The sequence below is a fragment of the Pararge aegeria genome, chromosome 18 (assembly GCF_905163445.1).
Source record: "Pararge aegeria chromosome 18, ilParAegt1.1, whole genome shotgun sequence".
Taxonomy (NCBI): Eukaryota; Metazoa; Arthropoda; class Insecta; order Lepidoptera; family Nymphalidae; genus Pararge; species Pararge aegeria.
In genome coordinates, this window is record NC_053197.1 from 15,775,332 (window position 1) to 15,789,958 (window position 14,627).

At 40.2% G+C, this 14,627-nt stretch overlaps 1 protein-coding gene across 3 annotated transcripts in view; it reads right to left on the reverse strand.

Moving 5' to 3' along the window:
- Positions 1 to 14,627, reverse strand: part of LOC120631357 (MAGUK p55 subfamily member 5) — a 211,221-nt gene that overhangs the window by 162,015 nt on the left and 34,579 nt on the right. For all 3 annotated transcript variants that reach the window (XM_039900879.1, XM_039900878.1, XM_039900877.1), the window contains one exon: positions 5,156 to 5,583. In XM_039900879.1, the coding sequence (XP_039756813.1) occupies positions 5,156 to 5,583 (428 nt within the window). The remainder of the gene's footprint in view (positions 1 to 5,155; positions 5,584 to 14,627) is intronic.

A 14,627-nucleotide genomic window follows, 5' to 3' on the forward strand; every position in this document is an offset into this window, starting at 1 on the left:
CCCAAATTGCCAACCTCACCTGCACGTGGTGCACCCTGCTGTTTAACCGACGAGGCTCTGGCGACCGACAAGTGGCGGTATAACCACTTCGAATTGGCTAGGCTGAACAAATGGCACAGACCGGTGTCGGGCAGCAGCGACGCCGGGGCGATCAGTCTAGCCCTGCGATGACCAACCCGCCTGCCCAGCGTGGTCATTATCGGGCATATCTTTAATGGGAAGGAGAAAAAAACCACAGCCCCTAGTTCCCGGCGGCCCCGCTATTCCTGGCTCTGGCAGCGGTTATGGTAACGGCGGGGCAAGGGGTGTTAAGAATCTCCGGCAGAGATTCCGCTGCCAACCCCGACGACTTGACCTGGCAACATACAACGCACGCACGTTGAGGACCGATGGAAAGGTGATTGAGCTGGAAGAAGTGGTGAGCAAGTTGCGCTGGGATATTATAGGATTGTCTGAAGTCCGGCGAGAGGGGGAGGACTCGATAATCTTGGAATCCGGCAACTTGTTTTACTACCGGGAGGGTGACCAACAGTCACAGGGTGGTGTCGGGTTTATCGTCCACAAGTCTCTCGTCAACAATGTTGTAAAAGTCGAAAGTGTGTCGAGCAGGGTAGCATACCTTATACTCAGAATTACCAAACGGTATTCGTTGAAGGTCATACAGGTATACGCGCCGACTTCGGCACACCCAGACGAGGATGTAGAGGTTTTGTATGAGGACATTTCAAAAGCCATACATGCCTCGAACACCTACTACAATATTGTGATGGGGGATTTCAACGCGAAGCTTGGCGAGCGAACTGGTTCAGAGTTGAGGGTGGGGCAATTTGGGTATGGGCAACGGAACCACAGGGGTCAAATGTTGGCTGACTTCATGGAGAAGGAGGGCCTTTATATGATGAACTCCTTCTTCAAGAAGCGGCCACACAGGAAATGGACCTGGATAAGCCCCGATGCTTCCACGAGAAACGAGATCGACTTCATCATGTCGACCAAACGGCATGTATTCAATGATGTCTCTGTGATCAACAGGGTTAAAACCGGAAGTGATCACCGTATGGTAAGAGGCACATTGAGTATAAACGTTCAACTTGAAAGAGTCAGACTGGTGAAGTCTACACTCCGGCCTACTCGTGCCCATATTCAAAACCCCGAGAGCTTTCAACTAGAACTACAGAACCGGTTCGGTTGCCTAGCAGATTGCGACACTGTGGACGATTTGAACAACAGGCTGGTGGAAACTGTCCAAACAGTCGGGTCCAAATTCTACAAGGCCCACCGTAGAAACAAGGCCAATAGGTTCTCAACCAATACACTCAAGCTTATGACGGAGAGGCAAGAGATGAGACTACAGTCTATAGCAGACGCGTCCGCTTACCGGCGGATTAATAGGCAGATCTCTAAATCACAGACTCGTGATATGCGGCACTTCAATACAGAGCGTATTAAAAATGCCATCGAGCAAAACAGAGGCTCTAAAGTGTTCGCTAGAGATCTGTCTATCGGTCAGAGCCAGTTGATGCGACTGAAGACCAATAATGGTAGTCTTGTCTCTTCCAAACCTGAGATCTTGGGTGAGGTTGAGAACTTTTATGGACAGTTGTACACCACAGTACAGACGCCTGTTGAAGATTTGGCTAAGGATCCTAGAGCCAAATTAACTCGACACTATACCGAAGATATCCCAGACGTCAGCCTATACGAGATTAGTGTGGCTCTCAAGCAGCTTAAAAATGGCAAGGCGCCGGGTGATGACGGAATAACGGCAGAACTCCTGAAGGCAGGTGGAAAACCGATACTGAAAGTCCTTCAGCGATTGTTTGATTCCGTTATTCACCAAGGCACAACGCCAGAGGCATGGCACAGGAGTGTGGTGGTTCTGTTCTTCAAAAAAGGTGATAATACCTTGTTGAAGAATTACAGACCCATCTCGCTGCTGAGTCATATCTACAAGCTGTTTTCGAGAGTCATTACGAATCGTCTCGCTCGTAGGTTTGATGACTTCCAGCCTCCCGAACAAGCCGGTTTCCGTAAGGGCTTTAGTACCATAGACCACATTCATACGCTGCGGCAGGTTATACAGAAGACTGAAGAGTATAACCGGCCACTTTGCTTAGCGTTTGTGGACTATGAAAAAGCCTTTGATTCGGTGGAAACTTGGGCTGTGTTTAGGTCACTGCAGAGATGCCGAATTGACTACCGGTATATCCAAGTGTTGCAGTGTTTGTACAAAAACGCCACTATGTCAGTTCGTATACAGGATCAGACTACGAGACCAATCCAATTGCAGCGAGGCGTGCGACAGGGAGATGTTATCTCCCCGAAACTATTTACCGCTGCGTTGGAGGACGTCTTTAAGCTTCTGGAATGGAACGGACTTGGCATCAACATTAACGGCGAGTACATCACTCAACTTCGGTTTGCCGACGATGTAGTCATAATGGCAGAGACTCTGGGAGACCTAAATACGATGCTCGATGGCCTCAGCAGAGCTTCTCAACAGGTTGGCCTACGAATGAACATGAGCAAGACGAAGATTATGTCTAATGCTCATGTTCCGCTTCAACCAGTAATCGTTGAGAACACTGCACTCGAAATTGTTGACGAATACGTATACCTAGGACACACGATCCAGTTAGGTAGGTCCAATTTCGAGAAGGAGGTGAACCGCCGAATCCAACTCGGATGGGCAGCGTTCGGGAAACTCCGTGCCATCTTTTCGTCAGAAATCCCTCAGTGCCTGAAGACGAAAGTCTTCGAACAGTGCGTGTTGCCAGTGATGACCTATGGCTCTGAAACATGGTCGTTAACTATGGGCCTCATAAGAAGGCTTAGAGTCACTCAGCGGGCGATGGAGAGAGCTATGCTCGGAGTATCTCTACGCGATCGAATCAGAAATGTGGAGATTCGTAGAAGAACCAAAGTTACCGACATAGCTCAACGAGTCGCGAAGCTTAAGTGGCAATGGGCCGGGCACATAGTTCGGAGAAAGGATGGACGTTGGGGTCCCAAGGTGCTGGAATGGCAGCCCCGTACTGGTAAGCGCAGCGTTGGTCGACCCCCAACGAGGTGGACAGACGACATTAAGCGCGTCGCAGGTAGCCGTTGGATCCAAGCGGCTCAGAATCGTGGAACTTGGAACTCCCTACAAAAGACCTATGTCCAGCAGTGGACGTCTATCGGTTGATGTGATGATGATGATGACTTACTAATAATATTATATACCTCTTAGTTTTTTCCTACTCTTCTCTATCTTAGTTGCCACTTAAGTGTCTATCTGTTTATAGGCTGTGGTTTTCCACTTAGGTAGCTCATCTGCTTGGTCCGTCAATCTTACTAAAAAAAAATCGGGGTTTTTTATAAGTTAAATTTATATATTACACAATGTATTTGACGGCCGATTAGCGCAGTCGATTCCCACAACTGGACAATGTTTGTGTGCTAAACGCCCAGCCACTGAAAAACATTCATATTCATCATGAATTTTTCTGTGTCTGGGCGTTTAGCTATATATTATTAGTAAGTACTAATAATATATAGCTACACTATGTAAACAATTATATACAAACCACGTTTACTAAAGTCTTCCTCAAACCGGCCGTGTGAGCAAACATGAGCAAAAGGTAACCTTTTCATCACACATGTGCAAAGAACAATACGCGACCAAATAAGAGAAATATAATGGACACGTGCCGATGCCCGCGTCACATTTGTAAACACGATTTACTAAAATGTTACTTTTATTAAATTACATTTGTACAGCACGGCTAGAAAGATTTTAACGTGAAACATTTTAACTGACTTTTTAACTTATCCTATATTGTCCTATTATATATAGGGTGCCCTTTACATATACTAATTATGAATGGGAAAACGAATAATGAAATTAGCTTTGGCAAAAGGATCTTTTTATAAGAAGAAATGGTGTGATGTATAACATTATTTTCCAAGTTGAACCTTCTCATATAGCAACCCGCACACTGACGGCGTCCAGCTTCCGGGGCGAGTTACGAACGGAAGTAGGTGTAGGAACTAAAAAATATTAACGTTTTATTCTTGCAATGCTATGTTCCGGTCTGAATGACGTGGTTGCCGGTGCAATGACGGGCATATGAGGCTTAATATCTACGCCTCGGGTTGATGGACACCAGTGCACATATACACAAAAGCACTGCATACCCAAATGATCTTGTATAACTCGTATTGGAGAGAATTTTTTTCCATTTTATGCCATGTACCTGCTTTATGCATACCCTGGTCACAAACCCTATGCACGCCACTGATCGACACAAGGCGAAACGTTGCTGGAAGTGTCCCCTACATACCATGCGAAGTTGTGCTGACTGACACTGAGAACGATGATGACATTTGTTTGTGAACTCATCCATGAAATTCATTCATGGAATAACTCTTAAGATTAATTAAAGACACAAATCTAAAGATCATTAACGGCCAATTAACAATGGCAGTTAACGGCCTATAACAAATTGGTTTAGTTAATTGCTATTTAAATAATTGAAACCAAAGTTAAGCCTTGAAGGACGTTGATTTCTTAGTCTAGTCACTTTGCGAACTGAATGTGGCAGCTATAACCTTTGATACAATTTAATTAATCTTTTTTTTTTTCTACCACAATACACACATCGCCATCTAGCCCCAAAGTAAGCGTAGCTTGTGTTATGGGTACTAAGATAGCTGATGAATATTTGTGTGAATATAATATACATAAATACTTATAATATACATATAAACACTCAGACACTGAAAACATTTTCATCACACAATTTTTTTCCAGTTGTGGGAATCGAACCCACGGCCTAGGTCTCAGAAAGCAGGGTCGCTGCCCTCTGCACCAGTCGGCCGTCAATAATCTACAGACATACGTGCTTACTTTTAGTTCCATCATTTAAAGCAGTAGTAAAATTTTGTAGCAACATAACATTATTAAAATAATACTACTTAATGCGTAGATAGTACGGCAGCAGAAATTTCGAGTTAGTATGTTTGTTTGTTTATATTTTTTAACGCATCACTTAATTAATACCAGGTTAGATTGCAGTCGAGGAAGAATTAAAACCTATAGTATCTACCATACTCAATTATGGAAGCTAAAAATTAAAGAATAATTCATAAAATTCCATATTCTAAAACTCACCCTTTATCTCCCGGTGCGAGCTTATTATTTTCAATAACAGCAGTAGCTCTGATCCTATGGTCAGGCTGTTCACCCAACAGTTTCTCGATACGCCCGTTGCTCAGGCACACTTCACTTTTATCACTTTTCACTTCACATTCATTCACTTCACTCTCAACTATCACTTTTACACTTTTCTCACTTGAATCATTCTCGTGTTTCTCTTGTTCGACTTTGTTTTCTATTGTTTCGTTTTTCTCCTGTATACCGTTCGCAATGACAGGCGCGGGCTTCGCCTGCAACGATTTCGGTTGGGATTTCGGCGACGATATCGTCGGTTGGCTCTCGATAGCTCCGTTTTCGTTAATGGACGTTACATAGACTGTGGAATTTGCTATGTACCCATTCAGCTCCTTGTTTTCTGGCTGCGTGCGTTTTCTTTTGTTTAACTGTAAATGAAATAATAAGTTTTAATAATACACCCATACGCATGCATGTACGCATGTGGCGACCTAGGAGACTTCCGGAGTGAGCTCGGCTGGCTGAAGTGACCCAGCGGGGAGCCGTACCAGTGGCAATCCCACTCCGTACAACGAAAGGTTCCGGCCGACCAAGTACGGAGACAGGCCCACACTAGTATGGGCAGGAGACAATTATAGCCCCGGGGAAAGGATATGAATGAATCTTCTCCCATAGCTTTATCAACTCTCAGAACACTGGCGCATAAGTGGAAATAATATCTAAATAATATATGTGTATTAATAAACGGGGGTAAACTTCTCCTATTCCATGTTCCAGTGATTTAGCAGGGGATATAATATAATGTTTATCTCCCACCCGTGCTAGCCCTGCTGGAGATATATAATTGACGTGTCCACCTGCTAAAAACCGACAAAAATTATAAGCCTAAGGTTATACCCTTATGTATAGGTTTAAAACTTTTGCCGCTAACCAGCATTATTGCAATGCTGCTGTTATGTTATGTTGCATAACGTCGCCCTGTTAAGTAATGCTCTGCTCATAGGTTATAGTGTACCACTTACCTTCAGGTGGCCCATCAATAATAACCATAAAAAAACCTCTATACCCCTAACAGCTTAGCCCGTTACCATCTTAGAATAAAAATAATAAAGAAATAAAGTCGCGTGCTACAGCTAGTACGAAATGAATGAATGAACGAGCGTGTAAAGGAACGATTTTAGTATATCATTCTGTCAAAATCCAGGCAAGGCACTTGTTGCTCTAATTCTTTTTGTCATGTCCGTGCTCTCACTTTTTATGAGTTTCGGTTTCGACGCGACGCGGCAGTCATGTCCATCCATTAGCTTTTTTCACGAACAGCCAGCTCCGACTTTGATAATTTAACGGTCATTCGAGTTAAACTTTCTGTAAAGGGACAAGCCGTAATTCAAATTGTTTTTTTTTTTTAATTCTTCGTCAGTTTAGCTCTTGGCCAGTGGCGTGCACTTCATACATGCACAAAAGCACTGCATACCCTAAAATTTAAATATATCCCTTATAAGAGGAGGATTTTTTCTATATTATTTATGCGAAATTTCTGCTGTATGCATACCCTGGTAAGAAACGCAGTGCACGCCACTGCTCTTGACTGCAATCTCACCAGCTGGTGGGACTATGCAGTCTAAGGACCACCTTAACGAGCTAACCTTAAAGAGGTATGGCAGTTATATAAATTATAGTAGTGTAGTATATATGTAGTAGTATTATTATATAGTAGTTATAGTTTGACGACCTTCCTTGCGCAGCGGTGAGCGCTGTGAATTTAAGGAGGAGGTCGCGGGTTCGATTCCCGGAAGGTGCAATTTAGGAATTTACAATTTCTGAATTTTCTCTGGTCTGGTCTGGTGGGAGGCTTTGGCCGAGGCTAGTGACCGTCCTACCGACAAAGACGTTCGTCCGTAATTGACGAGATGTTGACGTCACAATTATTCATTGTAAAGTCAACATCTCCTGAGGATGCTCCGATTTCGGAGCGAAACGTGCGTAGAGGGTACACGGCCGAGGATCTGTTTGGTGTGGAGTATACGATTGAAGAAATTATAAATTACACCATACAGATTCTCATGCTGTACGCGGAGTATAGCAAATTAAGCTTGATTTTCATAATATACTATGGATTTCCGCAAAGTAACGCCTGATTCTATGCAGGATTTACTAAATACTGTTGAAGGGTGTGAGACCGGACCATAGAAAATTCGGAAATAATAAATTCCCACATCTCCCCTACCGGGAATCGAGCCCAACCTTAAAACTACGGCGCTCACCGCTGCGCCATTGAGGTTATCAAATGACCAAAAGCGATTTCTAATTAGACAACAATTGCACGTTGCTGTTTTAACAAGCCATTGTTGAGACTACAATGTCTATCTTTGGATAATATAAACTAGATAGGGTTGCCAACGAATATCTCAGAGGCCTTGATTCGATTTGGCATTGAACTCTCAAATACCATCAACACGTACGAAGCGTTTTGCTTCTTCCTTTCTGATCCGCACCGCAAAGGCCTGGAATGCCCTCCCATCTTCCGTCTTCCCTGATACCTATAATCTGGGTACCTTCAAATCAAGAGTGAATAGGCATCTTCTAGGCAAGCGCGCTTCATCTTAGGCTGCATCATCATTTACCATCAGGTGTGATTGCAGTCAAGCACTTGTCTATAAATTAAAAAAAAAAAAAAAAATGCGTACGAAATGCAAAGTCAATGTCAGAGTCAAGTATATTTTTTTATTTAATATGCACATAGATGGCACTTTTGGTTTGTACATTACATGCATTTTGTGACTTAAATCTTGTTTGTGCTTTGGTTAATTTAAACTTTATCTACGAGTTATTTGTGATATTTGGCTGCCAGCAAATATAACACCATGGCTTTGATTCTCTTTGGCTTTAAAATCTCATTACGAACGAAATGTATTATGTAACGTAACTTCTGCGACTCTTCATCATCAGCATCACACCAACCCGGCAACCGGCCCACTACAGAGCACGAGTGTCCTCCCACAATTAAAAAAAACATCGTGAAGAAATGTTTATATACGGATCACAGTCGTAAATAAAAAAAATCTGACTATTGTATGGTCCGGGCTTAGGTATTTTTTATTTCATTTCGTTTAATTAAACAATGCACGTGTGATGCCAGATCGCGTGAGGCGTACAATTCCCGGTACCAGCCACCCAATGACGCGCATAGAGGGTAAGCACAGGGTATACAGACGATATAAAGTTAAGAAAATGTCCAGTACGAGTTCTAAATGCTTAAGGGTTAATAAAACTCGTACTGCAGGATTTTCTTCATTTTATATCATCTGCCTACCCAGTGCATACCCTCTATGCAGGCCACTAGGCATCACAGTCGTAAATAACAAAAAATCTGACTATTCAATGTCTTGGCATATGAATTTTTATTTAATTTCGTTTAATTAAACAATGCATTTGTGACGCCAGATTGCGTGAGGAGTACAACTTCCGGTACCAGGCACCCCTGTGCAACAACTACTATTTATTTTTATTAAAAACAGGTGCCAACCCTATTTGCAACCGCAATACCAAGAGATACTCGTAGTTTGCGCTCCAATATAAGTTTCGTTATTAGTTGCAACCAAAAAACCGTTTAGCCCAACCCCCTCAAGGGAGGCGCTATGCGCAAAATTCTTCTCTGTTAAGTACACGACCACTGGGTCTTATAAATAAAAAATTATGATTTTTTTACGCTCGCAATGCCAGGGTTGGTTTCGAGTATCGAGAGACAGTAAGGAGTAGTTAGTTAAACGGAAATTATCCAACTACCTTATTTACAGCTCAAATTCGTTCACATTTCCGCAGTACTTCGTTGAATAAAAAAGAATCCACTTTTATTGTAGGAACGAAAGTCATAGAACAAATGTTAAATTATAAACTGTTTTTGAAAATTTCTATTAATGATTTGTTTACTTCTTATCAGTGGAATCTACATTCCGAATCCTTGTAGAATAAAAACGCTTAATAGAAATCCATTTAAATAGACTGACTTAACATTTTAATAATAAAAACGTTTGTTTTTTTTCTTCCTTATTAAACTTAACATTAAAAAAAAACTTTAAGAAACTTATTGTACTTCAAATATAAAATAATTTAGTCAAAAAGACGTGCGTTATGTTAATGAAAACAATATTTGCAAATAAGACTTAACTCGCCAAAGAAGACTGTATTGAGTCTTCTTTTTTTTCTTCCTTATTCACACTTATAATGAACATCCAAAAAAAGAACTAAAATAAATTTTTACTCATAACTTTAATTTAAATTAAAAATGATTTAGTCAAACAGACGTACTTTATGTAAGTGAAGACAATAATATGTGTAAAATATTGTCTTCACGTATGTTGTAAGTGGAAATCCATAGCCTTAAACAGAGCTAAACTTTTCAGGCTGGGCGACGGGCACGTCCTGCAAAGTGCCGCCCTGTGTACATCGACCTTTAGAGTAGGTGTTAAGTTTATAATTATACCACGCCCTTTAGACCGGAACACAGACATACTGTTTTGTGACAGAAATAAGCATGGCGGTAGTACTTCCCCGCTATGCCAACTCCTCTAACCGTGTTGCTCATCGACTGCAACTGGAGAGTTGCGGAATTTTCGGCGTGCAATATCGCTGCTTACTTTTTTGTGCAAAGTTTTCATAACCGCGCTCCTTCGCGTTGTTGTTTCTCTCAAATACTTGTACTTTGTTTGCATATTGTCGTTTCACAAGAATATCTAGAATTACAATATATAAAGCTGAAGCGCTTGTTTGTTGTTTACTAGAACGCGATGATCAATGATAGATAGCCCATTTATCGAGGACGCCTATATTATCACCCTCAGGTCAATAGGAGCATAGCACCAATGAAGAATGTTTTAAAATCGGGGGTTCTTAATTTTTGAGAACTTACGCTGCCAGCGCTGCGTAAACGGTTAAAGATTCGATAAAATGATGTATCATAAAGTTGTTGCCCTTTAAAAATTCCAACAATAATTCGCGACAGCATATACCTTTTAAGGTTGACATATACGCGTACTAAGTTGCGAGAGACCGCTAGTATTATATTTAAAGAAACGGTCCAAGTGCGACCGTCACTCCAGTTGCAAGCCCGTGGTTGCAGGAAGTGTGCGATTTCACTAATTGTCTTGCATTTCCCCTGAAAAAAGGTTTGCAGTTTATGTCCTACTCCCAAAACCCATTGTTCTTGACAATGGTTTAATTTTTGCGTTCCGTGAAGCTTTGTTTACATACCAACGTTGAAGTCTTTTGTGAATTATAGTACAGAGTGCCTGGTGTGAAATTTTTTACCTGCGTTTACTTAATCGCTCGTGTGAAAGTTAACTGAGTTTTGTATTGAATTGAAAGAGCGCCACCTTGTTGAAATACTGGGAAATAGTACTACCACTAGACGGCGCACTAAATATAGATATATATCCATCGTCATCATATCAACCGATAGCAACTTCTGCTGGGCTTAAAGCTTTTGTAGGGAGTTCAAATTCCTCTGTTTTCAGCGGCTCCCTGCTACTCGCTTAATATTGTCTGTCCCCCTCGTTGGAGATCGACCAACGCTGCGCTTACTGTATGGATATATCCCGCACCGGGGTAAAACGTTCCCGTCCCTCACCTTTCTATTTTAGATTGACGGTCAAAAATAGTAAAAAAATGCTATGTGAAAAATGTGTATTTTTATTGTGTAATCTTTTCAAACATACAGTACTGAAAACAGTAGATGTATATTTAACTGAAGCGGTGGTGCCCAGTGTATAGTATTGTTACTTCCCTTTTGGGGGGTGAGTTCGATTCCAAGCGCGGGCCTCTAACGTCTCTCAGTTATCTGCTTTTGAAGCAATTAAAATATTACTTGCTTCAACGGTGAAGGAAAACATCGTGAGGAAACTCGCATGCCTGAGATCTACATAATGTTCTCAAAGGTGTGTGGAGTCCACCAACTGATGTCTAAAAAAATGGCGACGTAAAATTAGCGAAATTGAAAAAAAAAAACACCGAAATTTGTTGCTTTTTTGTTGCTAATTAGTTGCTAAAAAATCATTTTTGTTGCTCTAACCGATCGCATGAAATTGGCAATAACGCTAACTTTACATTAAGATAGCGTGGGAATCACTGAATGTCGACTGATCAATCAAGCAAATAAGGGTCAATTTGTTGCTAATTTGTTGCTGGAAGAAGCTTAGAAAAAAAAAATTAAAAAAAAAATTAAACTAATTGTTATTTAACAATATCTTCTAAGATAAATAAGAGTACTTTGTAGTGGTACGTTTTGTTTTTATTTTTTTTAAAACGGAACTGAACCTAAGTGCCCGGCCTGTGGCCGGGCACCCGTCTTATTCATGTTCTAACCTAACCTAACCTATCCAAACCTAAATAATTAGCAACAAAAAAGCAACAAATTTTGGTGTTTTTTTTTTTTTCAATTTCGCTAATTTTACGTCGCCATTTTTTTAGACTTCACAAACGGGGCCACCGTGGTGGACTACGGCCTGAAACCCTTCTCATTGTGGGAGGAGACCCGTGACCTATAGTGGGCCGGCAATGGGTTGTTATGATGATGATGAGGATATTTAACTGTAGTAGCAAGTATCGCATAGAAATAGATTTTATGTTTTCAGAACCTACATTATCTTGTAACTTGCTTTACCTTTGGAAATGCTTAATGAATTGATGCGCAGAAGAAAGTTCGGGCTCAGCATAAATAGTACATAAGAGTCCAAAGACTCTTATTAACATTTCATGGAGTTCCAAGAACTTTATTTACGAAAAGGGCAAGCTTGAAGGTAAGTTTTGAAATCAAAAGTTTTGTTATCTAGAATTCTAAGTTCTAAAATTTAATATTTTTGATTGTTTCAATAATAGGTACTCTTAAAAACAAAAAAGTAAGTTTTTTATTAATTTTTAAAAGTCATCTTTTTATATGCGAATTTATAAAATAAATACTGTATTATTTACAACTAAAGTTTCTGTACCCACCAAAGTGTTCCAGTAAAAATATTATTAATTTAATAAAAACATCTTTATAAATATAGCCCAATCTCCGTACTGAGACTGCAGTTGCTCTATATCTGTAGATACCTCGCTACGCCTTGCGTCGACTACGCTTTGAGTCGTTCAATACGGATCTATTACAATAAACAATATGGGGCTTTTTTTACTGCTCTCTCTCATAGAAATTTCAATGGATTTAGCAGAGACAATCTAGATTATTTAATAATTTAGTATGGAGAACGAATGCCAGATTGCGAGTTGAAGTTAGTGAAGATGAATTCAAACAACTTCATGCGTGTTATTGTTTGCGTTAGATTTAGTTGACACTTGACAGATTAATGCATATTGATTAGTAATTAGTTAGAAGTTTATTATTGTTTTTTTGAGTATAATAGTGCATTTTACTGGTTTGTTTTCTCATAAATTAAGGTAAATATTGTTAAATATGAGCTCAAATTGTGTGCAAATTGTTTTTGTGGCGAAATCAAAAAATAATTCGCGAACAACAGGTTATTTTTTTTAATTTCTTAAAAACAAAAACAGCTCTTTACTTCACCTAGACCTACGCCAGACTTGTTTATTTCTTATACTAAGCCCATAAAAGACATCCATTAGGACCTCTTTCATTTTAGATTTCGATTAGGATCATGACGAGTTAAATTTGTCCTTCAGGCAACTGGGCTTGCTCAGATTCAAAACCCTAGGAACGCCACTGGTGCCGAGTCCTTAAAGTAGCCGACGGCTTTACAGGATGCAAACTGTTTGAGCAAATGAACTGAACTGGCTCAGCTATTTCCTTTCGGTGGCACGACGAGTGTTTGAGTCGCTGCAAGCCTCGACGAAAGCTCTGTTGGAGTAGCTCATTGCGCTAACGAGATGGTTCTATTTACAAAACGGGTTTTTGCTACATCATTAACGCCTCGATTCATTCTCACTGCGCAACACAGTTTCTCATAGATAGGGTTCCAAGGTGACCCGATTTGGAAAACTCGGATGTTAAAAAAAACCAGTAGTCTTTCTCTAATGCTGTTAAGCTGTGTTGTACAATTCAAATTTTAAAATTCATAATTCAAAAATTCATAATTCAAAAAATGCAAAGCAGGAGAATCTGTATGGTGTAATTTATAATTTCTTAAATACTTATACGCCACACCAAACAGATCTTCGGCAATGTACCCTCTACCGAAACCGACTTTTTCGTTCGATTGTTATGACTCTTAACTTTACAATGCATAATGGTTGATGGACACACAGCTGCTTTTTGTAGTCCAATAATGTAAGTAACGTTAATTATTAGTATAAAAGAGTAACTGTAAAATAACCCTAATTATGCTCCGATATCGTGTCGGATGGTGCGACGCTCTCCACAATCACTGATAGTATCATATTACGTCATAAATAATGTGCCATATGTCCCTGACACAATCAGGGCGAATGTGTAACTGTTATATATACAGGCGGTCTTCCACAAGAGCAGGGTGGCTAGGCGGTGCGACAATCTGAAGCTAAGCTGTGTGACTAAAAAACTTGCAGTTAAGTTTACCCAAGTAAAAAGCTACCGTTGTTTTGGTATATCTACTGAAATGGGAGCCGTGTATAGCCCCCCAGCACGGCTAGCATGGGCAGGAGACAATTATATCCCCGGGGAAAGGATAAAGATTTATCTCCTCCCACAACTTCAAAAGACTCAATATTTTACCCTTACCCTGCATGTATATTAAGGAAAAGTGCCTATTTGTAAAAAAGTATGGACATTACTTTATAACTAAATAATAGTTCGAAAAAACTAAAAAAAATCTTATTTTTTATATTGAAAATTGGAATAATCTTCTGAAATTAGTGTATTGTCATCGGTCCTCGATATGTCTACAAAGTTTGAACGAAATCTGATCGTTCAAAGTAGGACAAAATCGAGCTCAAAGGGGTCGGTTACATACACACATACAGGTGAAGCTAATATAAAGCGTGTAAAAAGTACAGCAGGCGAAGGATCGTAGGCGGGGTAATAAATTAGTATGGCCCAAAGTAAACATCACTTTATATAAAGAAATGTTTATTGTATGGCAATAACAATTTACAACAAATTACCAAATACTTTAATAATAATATTAATACCTCTGCCTAAATAAAAGATTAAAATTATTGAATGGCTTAGGCTTCGTCAATTTTATTCAGTAGACGAATATCTAAAATTAAAGGCTTAAATTATTGTATTTCTAGGTTTAAAATCTTTATCAACTCTCAGAGCACAGAGCGCCTAAGTGGAAATAATATCCAAATAATATATGAACGGGGTAAACTTCTCCTTTTGCATGTTTTCGTGCTTTAGCAGGTGGACACGTAAGCGTGCACATGTATAATTCATAAGGAATCACAATGTAAAAATAATATAACTGCCCCACCCCGAACTACAGTCAGGTGAGCAGTCAAGAACTCCAGATGTAGTGGAGATTGTTTCAAAACTTTTCCT